The 17,895-nt window shown below is 42.8% G+C and overlaps 1 protein-coding gene across 2 annotated transcripts in view; it reads left to right on the top strand.

Moving 5' to 3' along the window:
- Positions 1-8,305: 8,305 nt before the first annotated feature.
- Positions 8,306-17,895, top strand: part of LOC123757636 (transmembrane protein 256 homolog) — a 58,378-nt gene continuing 48,788 nt past the window's right edge. Inside the window, exon 1 of one of the 2 annotated variants that reach the window (XM_069326937.1) lies at positions 8,306-8,545. In XM_069326937.1, coding sequence (XP_069183038.1) covers positions 8,444-8,545 — 102 coding nt within the window. In that variant the 5' untranslated portion in view covers positions 8,306-8,443. The other variant, XM_069326938.1, reaches the window with a different exon arrangement.

Raw genomic sequence — 17,895 nt, 5'->3', positions numbered from 1 at the left:
GCTGCCAGGGCACTGCTTGTCCTACGCCCACGACAGCTGCTCTGTCATCAGATTCATCTACACGTTCATTGCATTTTGATACTCGGCCGACTCAAGCCCTTTGCGCAGTACTGTACAGGACTTACAGCTTGCGTTTCCGACACTTCGTCGCCTTCAGGACAATTCAGCTCTAGATGTGATTACCTCGTTGTCCTAACTACGTGCCTACATTACCTCCTAATGTCCTGGTGCCCGAGCCCATCCGCCCCGGATCTAAATGCTCCACCAGCGACCCAAGGACGCAACAATTATGCACGTTCTTCTCTCCTGCTACACCGAGCTTGTCCACACACTACCTACATCTTTTGGTACCAGACTACAATTTCCACAGTCAACAATGTAGTACTCGGCGTGTACAGTCCTAATCAACCCAAGACGCTACAGCTTCGACACAGAGCAGACAGCAGACTACGACCGCATCGAGCCGCCACGCTCTCGCTCCCCGAGTTCAGACACTCACAATTCTCAATCGAGCCGCCACGCTCTCCCACATAGAGCTCCACGACTCCGGCCTCACTCAGCTCTCTGCTCTGCTACAGGCTTCGTCTCAAACGTCTGCGACACTGCTAAATCCAGAGACACATCCGCCGACTACGCAGTTCACTTTTCGACCACAGTTACCAGCAGCACCGCCACCTACGACGACGGACGATCCTGTGCGACCTCCCACCCTACGACCCCAGTTAGATGACATCAGCGAAGAGGAGGAAGTTAACTTTGATGGTTATGTAACGCGAGCAGGGCGTACAATTCACCGACCAGCTAAGTTCTGTAACGGTTCTATTGTTACGTAAAGTATGGTGACAAATAAACACAGACACTAAGATACTATATATATATTTGGTCGAATATACAGAAGTACACCGGTGATACTTTGGTGTGAGTTGAGCGCACTGAGCGTCGGTACAGTATCTCGCAAGTGTCTGCTCTAGACCACTCTTGAAAGTAGACTAGCCAATGTTCGCTACACCGCTGCTTATATGCTCGGGCAACACCTCACCGTGTTGCCCAGGCAACGCCTCACCTCATTCATCTCCAAAGGTTGACAGGAATATTAACGATGCATTTGGAGCGAGTATATTATTGGGATAATCTACTCGCTACAGAACTCCCCCTCCCAGGGGATGAAAGGAAAAATACTTGATCAAGGAACTTAGCTGGTCGGCGAATTGTACGCCCTGCTCGCGTTACATAACCATCAAAGTTAACTTCCTCCTCTTCGCTGATGTCATCTAACTGGGGTCGTAGGGTGGGAGGTCGCACAGGATCGTCCGTCGTCGCAGGATCAGGTTGTGGTGCGGCTGGTAACTGGGGTTGTAGGGTGAGAGGTCGTACAGGATCGTCCGTTGTCGTAGGAGGCGGTGCTGCTGGTAACTGTGGTCGAAAAGTGAACTGCGTAGTCGGCGGATGTGTCTCTGGAGGGATGTCTGGGGCAGCGTCACAGTGTGCTGGTTTAAGGCGATCGATGGAGATGTTTACCCGCTGTCCTCGGCGTTCAATGGTGAAGAACTTCGGTGTTCGAGAAACCACTTTAAATGGTCCTTCGTAAGGTGACTGTAGAGGGCGTCGAACAGCGTCGACTCTTACAAACACGTGTTCAGTTGTGTGGAGCTCATGAGGCACATATGTAGCACGAGTTGTCGGTTGGCGTGGTGGTGTAGGCCGAATGTTTGTCATGGCCGCCCGTAATTTCTGGACAAAAGTGGGGTCTGGGGGTGTGATAAGTGGCGTTGGGGTTAAGAATTCGCCCGGAAGCCGCAGGCTAGATCCGTATACTAAGTCTGCTGCCGAGAATCCACTGCCCTCCTTCGTGGCCAAACGAATGCCAAGCAAGACTAATGGAAGGTTGTCGATCCAATCATCAGGGCGTGCTTGAGCTCTTAGGGCAGCTTTTAGTTGTCTATGAAAGCGTTCTACCATTCCGTTCGACTCAGGGTGGTATGCTGTGGTTCGGTTATGTGTGGTGCCGAGGAATTCCATAAGTTCCTTCCATAGATATGATTCGAACTGTCGTCCTTGGTCGGTGATGATGACAGAGGGGCTGCCAAAACGGGCGACCCATCCAGAGAGGAAAGCCTGGACCACTGACTCAGCTGAGATGTTGATTAATGGGATTGCTTCCGGCCATCTGGAGAATCGATCGATGCAGGTGAGTAGATAAGAATATCCTCTTGCCCACGGTAATGGTCCAACGATGTCTACATGCACCACCTCGAAACGGCCAGAAGGTAACGGAAACTGTTGAAGAGGGCTCTTTGTGTGACGATGTGTTTTCGCTCGCTGGCACTGGAGACATGAGCGAGTCCATCGTCGAACATCGACATTGATTCCTGGCCATACAACACGCTCCGTTAGTAGTTTCTGGGAAGCACGTACTCCTGGGTGTGCTAGGGAGTGAAATACTCAGAACGTTTTCCAGCGAAACTGGGCAGGAATGTAGGGCCTAAGTGCTCCCGTCCGTGAGGTGTCACAGATTATCCTTCCGCCACCTTCCATGGGAATCTCGATGAACCGGAGAGCTGTGTCAGATGTTCGTAATCGCTGCAGATCAGGGTCTTCCCGTTGGGCCTTACTGATTACACAATAGTCCACCTGAGCTGGGTTTGTCACGACGTGGTTTATGGTGGGTCGAGACAGTGCATCGGCTATGACATTATTAGTTCCTTTGACATGACGGATATCCGAGGTAAATTGGGAAATAAATCCCAGGTGGTTGGCTACTCGAGGAGAGTGAGCATCACCCTTGGCCGCCAGCGCATAAGTGAGAGGTTTGTGGTCTGTGAGGATGTGGAAGTTCCGCCCCTCGAGAAAGTGCCGGAAATGTTGTATGGCTGAGTAGATGGCGAGCAGTTCCCTATCAAAAGTGCTGTACTTCTCTTCGGTGGGTGACATGCGCGCTGAAAAGAATGCAATTGGGCGCCATTCTCCTTCAACGAGCTGTTGTAGTACAGCACCAATTGCTGTGTTTGAAGCGTCGGTAGATAGATTGGTGGGAGCGTCAGACACTGGGTGTGCGAGCAAGGTGAATTCCGCCAGCTTGTGTTTTATGTCGGTGAATGCTGTCTCTGCCTGGGGAGTCCACTCCAACGGAAGACGGGACGTGAGTTTCCGACCACGTAAGAGGTCGTATAAGTGTCGCAAGATGTCCGAACAATGTGGGATGAATCGATGATAAAAATTCACTACACCAAGAAATTCTTGCAACTTCTTTGGAGTAGATGGGCGCGGGAATTCCTTGATTGCCTCGATTTTCTTCTCTAGTGGTTGGACCCCTGCTGCTGACACACGGTGTCCCAAGAAATCCAGCTCTGGAACATGGAAAATACACTTCTCGGAGTTGAGCTGCAAGCCGAAGTTGCGCAGACGAGTGAGAAGGAGTCGGAGGTGTAGCAGATGTTCTGTTGGTGATGTACTGGCCACCAGCAGATCGTCAATGTAGGCGTAGCAAAAAGGAAGGTCCTTAACTACTTGGTCGATGAAGCGTTGGAATGTCTGGGTTGCATTCCGTAGACCAAAAGGCATCCGGACGAATTCAAACAGTCCAAAAGGTGTTGTGATCGCTGTTTTCGGAATGTCTGCCGGTTCCACAGGGATCTGGTGAAATGCCCGCACAAGGTCAATTTTCGAAAAAACGGTTGCGTTGCTCAATCTCTGTGAGAAATCCTGGATGTGTGGTATTGGGTAGCGATCCGGCAGAGTGCGAACGTTGAGAGCCCTGTAGTCTCCGCAAGAGCGCCATTCCCCTGGGGCTGTTTTCGGGACCATATGGAGAGGTGAAGCCCATGGACTGTTCGAAGGGCGGATTATTCCCGCCTCCTGTAGCTTATTGAATTCAGCACGTGCTACCGCCAGTCGTTCCGGTGCCAGGCGGCGTGGTCTGGCGAAGGTAGGTGCTCCCGTTGTAGTAATGTGATGCGTAATCGTATGTTGCACCTCTGGTCGAGGGCTGGCGGGTTGGGTCACATCTTTGAGTTCATCCAGGAGTGCTTGAAGTTCCGTAGATGCGACTGGGGTGACGATGTTAACTTGTGTAGAGATACTAGGAGAGGCTCGAAGTACTGCACCTGCGGGATCCACCATAAGTCGATGGTGTTGCAGGAAATCCCATCCAAGAATGGGTTGTTTCACATCCGCTATGAGGAAAGTCCACGTAAAGCGACCCAGAGAGGCGAACTCGAGAACCAGGGCGCGGGTCCCATATGTACGGACGGACGTACCATTGGCGGCTCGTAAGTCCAAACCAGGCGTACGGGTTGGTTTGACTAGTGGGGGAGGCAACACGCTACCTGCTGCACCTGTGTCAACGAGGAAACGGCGTTTGGTTATGACGTCAGATATGTAGAGCAGTGTAGTGTTTGAAATGGCGGGGTCACTGGCCGTTAACAGTCCCCCCGAAGTAGTTTCCCGACCAGGAACAAGGAGCCCTACAGTTGCGGGCTTGGTGTCCGAACTTCTGGTGGTAAGAGCAAAGCTTTCCCCGACGTTCTCGCTGTCGCCTAGAGACTGATACTGGATTCGCATGGTACGTGTTCCCTGGGTGGACGAAACGCCGGTTCTGGAGGACGTCGAGTTGTTGGGTGTCTGTAGTCTGCTGTGTATCACTGAGGTGGGACAATATAGTGTTATTAGACGTCGTATGAAGCCGGTCTGCCAGTGTAGCCAGCTGGGCTAATGGGGTGTCGTCAGCCATACTGAATAGGGCCGGTTGAATGTGTTTTGGACAGAGTTGTATCCACAGTGATCTCACAATCTCGCTGGGGGCTGGGCCAGTTGCAGTATGCATCACATACTGAATATGCCGCAGAAGTTGGGCTGGTGTTTTGTCTGCTAATCTTTTGTCAGTGAAGAGTTGGTCCCTTTGTTGAATGCGGCGTTTCATTGCTGCCTGTAGAAGAGCGGCCTTCAATGCAGTGTACGTCCTGGTGTCCGGTGATGGCGCGGTGATGACAGCGGAGGCAGTGTGCATAGCCTCCGAGGTAAGTGTTGGCAGGGTACAGGCATATCGGGCTTTCTCAGTCGAAATTTCGTGAAGGTCGAAAATAGCCTCCATCTGCATGAACCAAAATTCTGGCTCATCTGCGTTGTATGCTGGAAACCTGGTAGATAAATCCATGGCGAAGATCTAGTTTGTGACTAGGTGTTCTTTTTTTCACTCACTGGGTCACCAATGTAACGGTTCTATTGTTACGTAAAGTATGGTGACAAATAAACACAGACACTAAGATACTATATATATATTTGGTCGAATATACAGAAGTACACCGGTGATACTTTGGTGTGAGTTGAGCGCACTGAGCGTCGGTACAGTATCTCGCAAGTGTCTGCTCTAGACCACACTTGAAAGTAGACTAGCCAATGTTCGCTACACCGCTGCTTATATGCTCGGGCAACACCTCACCGTGTTGCCCAGGCAACGCCTCACCTCATTCATCTCCAAAGGTTGACAGGAATATTAACAATGCATTTGGAGCGAGTATATTATTGGGATAATCTACTCGCTACAGTTCCTTGATCAAGTATTTTTCCTTTCATCCCCTGGGAGGGGGAGTTCTGTAGCGAGTAAATTATCCCAATAATATACTCGCTCCAAATGCTTTGTTAATATTCCTGTCAACCTTTGGAGATGAATGAGGTGAGGCGTTGCCCGGGCATATAAGCAGCAGAATAGCAAACATTAACCAGAGTCTACTTTCAAGTGTGGTCTAGAGCAGACACTTGCGAGATACTGTACCGACGCTCAGTGCGCTCAACTCACACCAAAGTATCACCTGTGTACTTCTGTATATTCGACCAAATATATATATAGTATCTTTCATGCCCGAAACGCTTTGCGTAATAGTGGCTTTAGGCATTGTATGTACTAGCTCTACCTATAAGTCAACCAATCTTTGTAAAAATTTATTGTATGTGTAGCGAGTAGATTATCCCAATAATATACTCGCTCCAAAATGCTTTGTTAATATTCCTGTCAACCTTTGGAGATGAATGAGGTGAGGCGTTGCCCGGGCATATAAGCAGCGGTGTAGCGAACATTGGCAAGTCTACTTTCAAGTGTGGTCTAGAGCAGACACTTGCGAGATACTGTACCAACGCTCAGTGCGCTCAACTCACACCAACGTATCACCTGTGTACTTCTGTATATTCGACCAAATATATATATAGTATCTTAGTGTCTGTGTTTATTTGTCACCATACTTTACGTAACAATAGAACCGTTACATTGGTGACCCCAGAGAGTTTCGACGATACCCAGCCACGATGGACTACAACATGAACTCTCACTGGACCTCCACTGCTGCTGCTTGCTGTGGACCGCAGCCACCTGTCATGGAACGTTGCCAACACCCTTGCCATAGCTATGATTTTCATCGCGATCGTCTCTGCATTTTCATCTACTACGGCTTGCTGCTCCACAATCACTACTCACTCATCTGGCAGCTTCATCAGTTACTACATAATGTGTGATCTACAGCCTGTCCTGCCGACTCTCCGTCGCTGCCAGGGCACTGCTTGTTCTACAGGGGCGCCCACGAAAGCTGCTCTTTCGTCAGATTCATCTACACGTTCACTGCATTCTGATACTCTGCCGACTCAAGCACTTTGCGCAGTACAGGACTTACAGCTTGCGTTTCCGACTCTTCGTCGCCTCCAGGACAATTCAGCTCTAGCAGTGATTCCCTCGTTGTCCTAACTACGTGCCTACATTACCTCCTAATGTCCTGGTGCCCGAGCCCATCCGCCCCGGATCTAAATGCTCCACCAGCGACCCAAGAACGCAACAATTATGCACATTCTTCTCTCCTGCTACACCGAGCTTGTCCACACACTGCCTACATCTTTTAGTACCAGACTACAATTTCCACAGTCAACAATGTAGTACTCGGCGTGTACAGTCCTAATCAACCCAAGACGCTACAGCTTCGACACAGAGCACACAGCAGACTACGACCGCATCGAGCCGCCACGCTCTCGCTCCCCGAGTTTAGACACTCACAATTCTCAATCGAGCCGCCACGCTCTCCCACATAGAGCTCCACGACTCCAGCCTCACTCAGCTCTCTGCTCTGCTCCAGGCTTCGTCTCAACGTCTGCGACACTGCTAACTCCAGAGACACATCCGCCGACTACGCAGTTCACTTTTCGACCACAGTTACCAGCAGCACCGCCACCTACGACAACGGACGATCCTGTACGACCTCCCATGTTACAACCCCAGTTACCAGCTGCACCACAACCTGATCCTACGACGACGGACGATCCTGTGCGACCTCCCACCCTACGACCCCAGTTAGATGACATCAGCGAAGAGGAGGAAGTTAACTTTGATGGTTATGTAACGCGAGCAGGGCGTACAATTCGCCAACCAGCTAAGTTCCTTGATCAAGTATTTTTCCTCTCATCCCCTGGGAGGGGGAGTTCTGTTGCGAGTAGATTATCCCAATAATATACTCGCTCCAAAATGCTTTGTTAATATTCCTGTCAACCTTTGGAGATGAATGAGGTGAGGCGTTGCCCGGGCATATAAGCAGCGGTGTAGCGAACATTGGCGAGTCTACTTTCAAGTGTGGTCTAGAGCAGACACTTGCGAGATACTGTACCAACGCTCAGTGCGCTCAACTCACACCAACGTATCACCGTGTACTTCTGTATATTCGACCAAATATATATATAGTATCTTAGTGTCTGTGTTTATTTGTCACCATACTTTACGTAACAATAGAACCGTTACATATGTATGTACCTTACCTAAATAAAAGATTATTATTATTATTATTATTATTAGTGTCTGTGTTTATTTGTCACCATACTTTACGTAACAATAGAACCGTTACAAGAGTGGTGGCTGGTGAGAGTGGTGGCTGGTGAGAGTGGTGGCTGGTGAGAGTGGTGGCTGGTGAGAGTGGTGGCGGCGAGAGTGGTGGCTGGTGAGAGTGGTGGCTGGTGAGAGTGGTCTCTGGTGCGAGTGGTGGCTGGTGAGAGTGGTGGCTGGTGAGAGTGGTGGCTGGTGAGAGTGGTGGCTGGTGAGAGTGGTGGCTGGTGAGAGTGGTGGCTGGTGAGAGTGGTGGCTGGTGAGAGTGGTGGCGGCGAGAGTGGTGGCTGGTGAGAGTGGTGGCTGGTGAGAGTGGTGGCTGGTGAGAGTGGTGGCTGGTGAGAGTGGTGGCGGCGAGAGTGGTGGCTGGTGAGAGTGGTGGCTGGTGAGAGTGGTCTCTGGTGCGAGTGGTGGCTGGTGAGAGTGGTGGCTGGTGAGAGTGGTGGCTGGTGAGAGTGGTGGCTGGTGAGAGTGGTGGCTGGTGAGAGTGGTCGCTGGGAGACCTTTCACTACCTGTGTGATCACCGCCGCTCTCACCCACATAACATACACGGCTGGTAGTTAAGAGCACCATTCCCAGGACCTGGCGGCCAGATGGTTGGTGACAACTACGGGTGGTTGTGGAACAACTCTGTCACCCGGGAGGTTGTCAAGTGTCCCAAGAGGTTAGGTCAGCTCCTCTGGGCCGACCATAAGGTGACCTCTACACTCTGCTAATGTCTTATGTTTGTGTACAAATGTGTTGTATATTTGTTCTTTATTTATGTAAATCTTTGAGAGGTTTTAGGTAATTTTACAGACCGTTTCGCCTCCCTCTATGAGCTATGTTGTCTGTGGCCATCCACATTACTGTAAACTATATTACCTTACCCCTCCGTTGTCAACCCATGTCTGATTTTTTTTTAAAACAACGCTGTTTGTCTGTAATTGTCTATAATAATTTGTAATTGTATTTGTGCTGCTTTTTCAGCCATGTTCCCCCCTATTTTATCTCTATTTATATTTGTTCTCAAAAATTTTTATTCTTTATACCCATTAGTTTTAAGCTTTAGTCATTAATGTTTTTCCTGCCTGAAACGCTTTGCGTAATAGTGACTTTAGGCATTGTATGTACTAGCTCTATCTATTAATCCAACAAACTTTGTAAAATCTCTAGTATGTATGTACCTTACCTAAATAAACATTTATTTATTTTATTTATTTTATATATATATATATATATATATATATATATATATATATATATATATATATATATATATATATATATATATATATATATATATATATATATATATATATATATATATATATATATATATATATATATATATATATATATATATATATATATATATATATATATATATATATATATATATATATATATATATATATATATATATATATATATATATATATATATATATATATATATATATATATATATATATATATATATATATATATATATATATATATATATATATATGTCGTACCTAATAGCCAGAACGCACTTCTCAGCCTACTATTCAAGGCCCGATTTGCCTAATAAGCCAAGTTTTCATGAATTATTGTTTTTTCGTCTACCTAACCTACCTAACCTAACCTAACCTAGCTTTTTTTGGCTACCTAACCTAACCTTACCTATAAATATAGGTTAGGTTAGGTTAGGTAGGGTTGGTTAGGTTCGGTCATATATCTACGTTAATTTTAACTCCAATAAGAAAAAATTGACCTCATACATAGAGAAAAGGGTTGCTTTATCATTTCATAAGAAAAAAATTATAGTAAATATATTAATTCAGGAAAACTTGGCTTATTAGGCAAATCGGGCCTTGAATAGTAGGCTGAGAAGTGAGTTCTGGCTACTAGGTACGACATATATATATATATATATATATATATATATATATATATATATATATATATATATATATATATATATATATATATATATATATATATATATATATATATATTATATATATGTCGTACCTAGTAGCCAGAACTCACTTTTTGGCCTACTATTCAAGGCCCGATTTGCTTAATAAGCCAAGTTTTCCTGAATTAATATATTTTTTCTAATTTTTTTCTTATGAAATGATAAAGCTACCCATTTCATTATGTATGAGGTCAATTTTTTTTTATTGGAGTTAAAATTAACGTAGATATATGACCGAACCTAACCAACCCTACCTAACCTAACCTAACCTATCTTTATAGGTTAGGTTTGGTTAGGTAGCCGAAAAAGTTAGGTTAGATTAGGTTAGGTAGGTTAGGTAGTCGAAAAACAATTAATTCATGAAAACTTGGCTTATTAGGCAAATCGGGCCTTGCATAGTAGGCTGAGAAGTGCGTTCTGGCTACTAGGTACGACATATATATATATATATATATATATATATATATATATATATATATATATATATATATATATATATATGTATATATATATGTATATATATATATATATATATATATATATATATATATATATATATATATATATATATATATATATATATATATATATATATATATATATATATATATATATATATTTATATTAATAAACATTCCCATAGCAGTGTTCCGAACCATAATGGAAACTGACCCAACTATGGGATGGGTTAACCCATGTATTGCGTTGTCAAAAGGGTCGCCCATGTTGGAATAGACGAACCCCGAAAGAATATTGTTGAAAACATCTTGATAACTTATTAAACCAAAATTATTTATTAGACAGAAGAAAACAGAAACACGATCTTTATGTAAAACCTCTACCAGACAAATATTTTAAGTAAAACCGAAGATATTTGTAGTTTTATAAAAGGGGCAGTTTTCATCATTCGTCGAGCTCAAAACCCCCAGCATTCATCTCAGAACAATGCTTATTTCACGCAGATTCCTTAATAAATGTAAGAGTTTTATTTGTCACATGAAAGATAGAAATATAAGCTTCATTCTAAATACCTTACCATGGTCATATTTAAATTTAAAGCAAAGATACGTGTATTTTTATAATCGCCAATCTCAGACTCCTGACAGATCGATCGACTGAGCAACTCTCGCTCAGAACAATGTTTATTTCACGTAAATTCGTTAATAAACACAAATGTTTTATATGTCTTAAGGAAGATAGAAATGTAAGCTTCATTTTAAGTACTTTACGATAGACATATTTATAGCTCAAGTGAAGATACATATGTTTTTATAGTGGCATTCAGTAGCTTGTCAGGCATGGAGTGCAGACGCACTCCATGAAAACCCAAAGCTACTCAAACCCTCCTAGCATTACGTAAGTAATGAAGTAATATGATATATTTACTCACTATAATGTGGGTGCTGAATGCAGAACATGAGAAAACATATATTTACTCCAAAATAATATAATTACATTATGAAATAAGTAAATAAGTGGCATCAAAAGAAGTCGACGGTCTAAGCTTCAATGTTGTGGAGCGACTTATCCAAAATATATTGTTGTCTGGAAAGTGTTTGTTGGCATATCCAGTCGTTGCACTTCTCTGCTCAAATTATCACACTTTTAAATTATGATGTTAACAAGTAGAATACGTATTTTTAATCAAATCTAACATAACTAGCCAGAAAACATTTAACATTTATTAAAAAATACATGTTTGGAAGTTAAATTGACTTCATAGGACAATAATTTTGTTATATATACTCGTTATTCGTTGACATGCGTTTGACACTTAAACTACCATGTATTGTACTTGTGTAAAATCTCCCATGTCTCTTCGCTCATCTCACCGAACTCTACAGGCTCTGTGGTATATTGTTTAATTAACTGAGATTCACAAATAAAGCTTATAATTGCATATGTTATCACAAAGGCAGAGAGTTTAGTTCATTTATTATGCACCCCATACCCATTCTATGGGCGGTAGTGGAGTGTTACAGAGGCACATAATGGGCTCAGGGACTGAGCCCCATAATTCATATAGCCAAGCAAGTTATAATCTTGATGACCTAGTTACAAGTCAATGCTCATCGTCACATCAACAATGAACTCGAGACCGACCACAAGTACAGTTTATAATTTAAGCAACTGACATATATGGAAGGCTAGTGTCACAACTGATATGTTTATCCTACACATAAACCCCCTCCCCCATCCACTGGGCAATGGTGGATAGGTTACAATCAAGTTGTTTTTGCGTTTTATTCAGATTTTTTATTTTATTTTATTTTATTTATTTATATACTTGAAGGTACATTGGGTTTGTGAGAATACATAGAATGGGAATTTACAATCTTGCAAAGCCACTAGTACATGAAGCGTACTAGTGGCTTTACAAGATTGAGATTAGATAAGATTGAGATTGAGATTAGATTTACAAGATAAGATTAGATCTTATTGGGTGAGGAAAGATATTCATATTTTAAAGAAGGTTTCTTGGCTGATGCTCTCCATTGATGGAAAATACAACCTATTGAAAATCACTGTTAGTTTGATCTAGATATTGTAATTAACGAGAGTTTTATGTCATAAGAAAGGTAGAAATATACAACATTTAAAATCCTTTGTCATAAATGTAAGTGAAGTGAAAACGAAGATACAGTATATGCATTTTGATAGTTGCTTGATGGCTAGCTCTGAGAGTGTGAAGCCCTGCACACTAGCCAATAAATTGTATAATTAGTTTCCATATATTTTAATTAACCTAAAAAATCTATATGTCAGAAGAAAGGAAGATGTAGCCGTTAATGTGACAACATTTCAAAAAATATATTTCTTAAGTTAAATAATACCACCCTATCGCCGGTGTCCGGACACATGAAAACTACCTAGGTATCAGTATCCAGTCAGGCGGGGATCACAGGCTGCACAATACTGATAAATTGTGTAATGCATTACTTGTGGTCGATCTCGAATCCATTTATGATGTGACGACTTATACTGAATTTTGTAACTAGCTCATCAAGACTGTAACTTGCTTAGCCAAATGAATTGTGGGGTTCAGTCCCTGAGCCCATTATGTGCCTCTGTAACCCTTTCCACTACTGCCCATAAGATGGGTATGGGGTGCATAATAAATGAACTAAACTAACTAACAGAGATGAGTTGATGAACATTAATGTTTTATATTTTATTAAAAGTACAGATATAAACTTTGTTTTCAAATTTTGAATGTAACAATATTTCATGTATAAGAACCAAGACATATTTATGATTTAACGATTTCCTATAAAGTTGCAATATTACCGTAATTGCACTCGGTCATCATATGATGCAGGATCGATGTCTAGGTGAATTATGGCTGAAACAGTCAGATTATATATGTCAGCCACAAGCAGGAAATTATCAAAACAAGGTGCCAAACTGGGGAATGTCATCTACAAGTACAGCTCGTAACTTAACCCTTAACCCTCAAACCGCTAGGGGCCCAAATGGAATTCACACCCACAGGCGCAACAAAAAAAAAAAATCCAAAAAATTCTTTCGTCTTATAGAAGTGTTCATTTTTGTTCCCTGATCACGGAAAAAATAACAAAAAAATCGTAGGTTGCATATTTTAGCCGCAATAGGGTAGGGAAGTGTGGCAAAAAAGGGGCGTTGGCAGAGCCTTCGCCAGATGAGGTCTACTCCGCCCGAGCTGTCAGACGGCAGTTGCCACAAATATATTATTACCTAATTATTTCAATGTCTCTGATTGATTTTTTCTTGTTTTTTTTACAATAATATTATTCCATACAGTGAATTGTGGTATATTTATATTATAAAATGTGTGAACCATCGCTGTACTCAAAATTATGGTGTGCATATTAGTGATTCAATTATTATGTTCATAAAACAATAAACAAATAGTTTTGCTGTTGTTACACTATATACACAGGTTATATATAAGTATTTGCATGTATTGTACACCATAACGAACTACTAAGTTGATCTTGTGAGTCAAAAAGCAACGAGGAGTGACCGCCAAACACCAGCGAGCCACTCACTGCCACTCCCTCCCTCAACACCACCTCACTCACCCTCATTCACCTCCAACAATACTCTTTCTGTATTTATTCACTATACACAGACGTTATATATACGTATTTTGTTCACCATAACTGTACATCTAAGCTTGTATGGTGAGTAAAGGCCACAAAGACGTAGCTACTCACACAGTCAGCTGATCGGCGGCCGCCCTCAAGGCCAGACGCACTAATATTTGTCCTTCAACAATATTGTTTGTGGTGTTATTACGCTATATACACATATTATATATAAGTATCTACCTGTTTTATTCACCATACCTGAACAAATAAGCTGGTATGGTGCCCAAAGACCATAGTGGCCATCAGTAAACACCATGCCAAGACGTGCAGAAGACGCTCCTCCCTCACCAAAATGGCGGCTCCCAACCTACTCCTCTCGCTGTTGTCACACTCTATACACACGTTATATATAAGTATCTACATTTGTGTTCACCATATCGAACCACTAAGCTGGTATGGTGAGTGCAGTCAATAAATGGTGGCCACACACAGTCAGAAGACGACGCCACAACCCTCCCTCGCACAGCCTTACGCCTCCCTCCATGGAGCACAGCGCTAAATATCACCACAATCCTGCTATTATCAGAATCCTGGTCAGTTTTATCACAGTCAGGGGGCTTCAGTAATACTATCACTGCTAAATAATGGCAGTATCATATATATTATGGTATTTGTAGGCGATGCTGTGGTCACAAGCAGAACAGCGGTACTGTGAGCTCGTGCTGCGTGCGCCAGCCTTGGTGGCTTGCTCAATACTGACGCTGTAACACCCAAGAATGTTGGCCTGGATTTTTTTTCTAGGTGGCATCTGGCAACTATCGGTCGTGGCTGTACTATAGCTGCCCCTATCCCAGGCGGGGAGTTTAAATTATAGCGCTAGACACGAAATCATATATAAATGATGTGCGCGGTTTCGGTTTTGTCACTGATATCATTTATATATGATATGCGCGGTTTGAGGGTTAAATGGCGCATAGCTATATACCATTTGACACCCACAGGCGCATACAAAAAAAAAAAAAAAAAAAATATTTTTTCTTCCTAACCTGTTAGTTTGTGTTCACTGATCACGGGAAAAATAATAAAAAAATCGTAAGTGGCATATATTGCCCACTATAGGGCGGGGAATTCTGGCAAAAATCAGGCGCTGACTGAGCGTGCGTCCCTGGCGGTCTGTTGATCGCCAGCTGTCAGGCCAGAGTTTCCACAAAGAGATAATTACCTAATTATTTCAATGTCTCTGATTGATTTTTCATAGTTTTTTTGCTGTAATATTATTCAATAGTGTGTAGTGTGATATATTTATATAATAAAATGAGTGAATCATCGCTGTACTCAAAAATATGGTGTGCATATTGTTGATTCAATTATGTTCATCAAACAGTGAACAAATACTTTGTCGGTTATTACACTATATACACAGGTTATATATAAGTATCTGCATGTTTTGTTCACCATGACGAACCACTAAGTTGGTATGCTGAGTGGCAGTGCCAGTGGCTGGCAGTGCCAGTGGCAGGCAGTGACTGGCTGCCACTCCCTTCCTCACCTCACCTCACCTGACTTGCCACCATTCTCCACCCACCATACTGTTTTTGCTTTTATATACAGACGTTATATATAAGTATTTACATGTTTTGTTCACCATAATTGTACATTTAAGCTTGTATGGTGAGTAAAGGCATAAAGACGTAGCTACTCACACAGTCAGCTGGTGGCGGTCGCCCTCAAGGCCAGACGCACTAATATTTCTCCTACAACAATACTGTTTGTGGTGTTATTACGCTATATACACACATTATATATAAATATCTACCTGTTTTATTCACCATACTTGTACAAGTAAACTGGTATGGTGCTCAAAGACCATCGTGGTCATCAGTAAACAACATGATAAGTCCTGCAGATGACGCTCCTCCCTCACCAAAATGGCGGCTCCCAACCTCCTACTCTCGCTGTTATCTCTCACTATACACACGATATATATAAGTATCTACATTTGTGTTCACCATAGCGAACCACTAAGCTGGTATGGTGAGTGCAGTCAATAAAAGGTGGCCACACACTCAAAAGACAACGCCACCATCCTCCCTCCCACAGCATTACTCCTCCCTCCATGGCGCACAGCGCCAAATATCACCACAATCCTGCTATTATCAGAACCATGGTCAGTTTTATCACAGTCAGGGGTCTTCTGTAATAATATCATCGCTACATAATAGCATGAACATGTATATTATGGCATTTTTAGGCGATGCTGTGGTCACAAGCTGAACAGCAGTGCTGTGAGTTCATGCTGCGTGCGTCAGGCTTGGTAGCTGACGCAATACTGAGGCCCCTAACACCCGGGAGTTTGGCCCACAATTTTTTTTTAAAATGGCGTCTGTTTACAAGAGACCTGATGGTGTGGTGAACCCCGTGTATCCGCAGGGCCATTTAAATCTTGCGTAGTACTCCAAAGCACATGATGCGATGCGCAATTTACTGCAAGTCGGTCAAAGCATCATATGATGCGATGCGCAATTGAAGGGTTAAGTATAAACCTTTATATTATATATCATGAGAAATTCAAAAACATTAAATATATTTAAAAATTTTTGTCATTAACCCTTAACCCTTAATATGCTAGGGGTATAATATCCTTTGTTCCCCACAGGCGCATGTAATTTTGAAAAAAAAAATAATAATTTTTTCTTCCTAACCTGTTAATTTGTATTCACTGATCACGGGAAAAATAATAAAAAAATCGTAAGTGGCATATATTGCCCACTATAGGGCAGGGAAGTTTGGCAAAAAACAGGCGCTGACTCAGAGTGCGTCCCAGGCGGTCTGTTGATCGCCAGCTGTCAGGCCGGAGTTGCCACAAAGAGATAATTATCTAATTATTTCAATGTCTCTGACTGATTTTTCATAGTTTTTTGCTGTAATATTATTCAATAGTGTGTAGTTTGATAAATTTATATAATAAAATGAGTGAATCATCGCTGTACTCAAAAATATGGTGTGCATATTGTTGATTCAATTATGTTCATCAATCAGTGAACAAATACTTTGTCGGTTATTGCACTATATACACAGGTTATATATAAGTATCTGCATGTTTTGTTCACCATAACGAACAACTAAGTAGCTATTATGAGTCAAAAAGTAACGAGGAGTGACCACCGTGTACCAGCCAGCCACTCGCGCCCTCCCTCAAGTCATCTGACTCACCCACATTCTCCTCCCACAATACTGTTTTTGCTTTTATTCACTATATACAGAAGCTATATATAAGTATCTACATTCGTGTTCACCATAACGAGCCACTAAGTTGGTATGCTGAGTGGCAGTGACAGTGGCAGCCAGTGGCGTGCCACTGGCTGCCACTCCCTCCCTCCCTCACCTCACCTGACTTGCCACCATTCTCCACCCACCATACTGCTTTTGCTTTTATATACATACGTTATATATAAGTATTTAAATGTTTTGTTCAACATAATTGTACATCTAAGCTTGTATGGTGAGTAAAGGCACAAAGACGTAGGACCTCACACAGTCAGCTGATGGCTGCCACCCTCAAGGCCAGACACATTAATATTTCTCCTCCAACAATATTGTTTGTGGTGTTATTACTCTATATACACACATAATATATAAATATCTACCTGTTTTATTCACCATACTTGTACAAGTAAACTGGTATGGAGCCCAAGGACCATCGTGGTAACCAGTAAACAACACCGTCGTCTGCACGGTGGCGTCGTGCAGACGATGCCACCGCCCTCACCAAAATGGCGGCTCCCAACCTTCTCCTCTTGCTGTTTATACCCTCTATACACACGTTATATATAAGTATCTACATTTGTGTTCACCATAGTGAACCCCTAAGCTGGTATGTGAGTGCAGTCAATAAAAGGTGGCCACACACAGTCAGAAGACAATGCCACTACCCTCCCCTCCCACAGCATTACTTCTCCCTCCATGGAGCACAGCACTAAATATCACCACAATCCTGCTATTATCAAAACCCTGGTCAGTTTGATCACAGT

This window comes from Procambarus clarkii, chromosome 19 (assembly GCF_040958095.1).
Source record: "Procambarus clarkii isolate CNS0578487 chromosome 19, FALCON_Pclarkii_2.0, whole genome shotgun sequence".
Lineage (NCBI taxonomy): Eukaryota > Metazoa > Arthropoda > Malacostraca > Decapoda > Cambaridae > Procambarus > Procambarus clarkii.
This window is presented reverse-complemented; position numbering and strand designations above follow the sequence as displayed.